Raw genomic sequence first — 974 nt, forward strand, 5'->3', positions numbered from 1 at the left:
GTCCAGCAGCTCTTACTGGGAGACACGAGAACGCAGCAGGCTGGAAGAAAAACCCCTCGTTGCCTTAGTGCTTGCACTGAACAGTGAGTGCAGGCAAGGACAGCGGCGCCCCAACGTGCTGAGGTGACGGGCAGCGCTGTCCGGCTGAGCGGCAGTTCACTAAAGGGCAGCGTGACTCCAGCACCATAGCCCTGATCCCCCGGGACAGCTCTCCAGCCCCAAGAACCCTCCCCAGGCCACGGGCAGTTCGTCCACCTCAACCACGCTGAAAGGGGAATCTTTGGTCTTGATGCTTTCCCGTCCGACAGCGTCCCGAGGTGACAGGGTCCTCGTCACTCCTCCCAGTCCTCCCTCGCCCACTCGGGCATCTTGGAGCAATACTCGAACTCGGCTCCCTTATAGCGCAGGGCGTGCAGGTACATCACCAGCTCCCTGGGAGACGGGTCCCGCCGTCTGATTCTACACTCTGTGCACAAAGGGTCCTTCTCTTCCGAACCCCGTTCTCCCCTTTGCCCCTCCTGGTTCTCATGAGAACCAAGTTCTTTATTTTTTTCAAGCGTTCCTAGGTCAGTATCAGAGTTCTGCGGACAAGGTGGGATGGCATTCCTCTCGGATTCCTCCGCACCCCGCCCAGGGTCCTCAGCGTCCTCGGCAGGGCAGGAGTTCTCGTCTGCCGGATCAGCGCGCGCGGCCTTTGTGCAGGCGCTCGAACCAGCAGAGTCTTTGTTTTCTGCACTGCAGTTCAGCTCCTCCTCCAAAATACCCAAGACATCCAGGCTCTGTTTGGAACGATGCTCCTCCACCAGCGCCTTGAGCAGCTCTTCGTCCGTCTTGTCGATGCGGCCGCCCTTCCCCCGTGCCGGGCCCCAGGCGTCCACGTTGTAGATGGGGTCGTTGATGATGGGGTGCCCCAAGTACTGCAAGTGGACCCGGATCTGGTGCGTGCGGCCTGTCTGCGGCAGGCACTTGACGAC

The 974-nt window shown here is 60.6% G+C and overlaps 1 protein-coding gene across 1 annotated transcript in view; it reads right to left on the bottom strand.

The window, feature by feature from the left end:
* Positions 1-332: 332 nt before the first annotated feature.
* The window catches only part of RPUSD2 (RNA pseudouridylate synthase domain containing 2), a gene marked incomplete at its 5' end in the record, with an annotated part of 2062 nt that continues 1420 nt past the window's right edge, over positions 333-974 (bottom strand). The window contains one exon of the mRNA XM_010136886.1: positions 333-974. This exon is cut by the window's right edge and continues 18 nt beyond it. Within this exon, the coding sequence (XP_010135188.1) occupies positions 333-974 (642 nt within the window).

Source organism: Buceros rhinoceros, unplaced genomic scaffold (genome assembly GCF_000710305.1).
Source record: "Buceros rhinoceros silvestris isolate BGI_N320 unplaced genomic scaffold, ASM71030v1 scaffold25925, whole genome shotgun sequence".
Taxonomy (NCBI): Eukaryota; Metazoa; Chordata; class Aves; order Bucerotiformes; family Bucerotidae; genus Buceros; species Buceros rhinoceros.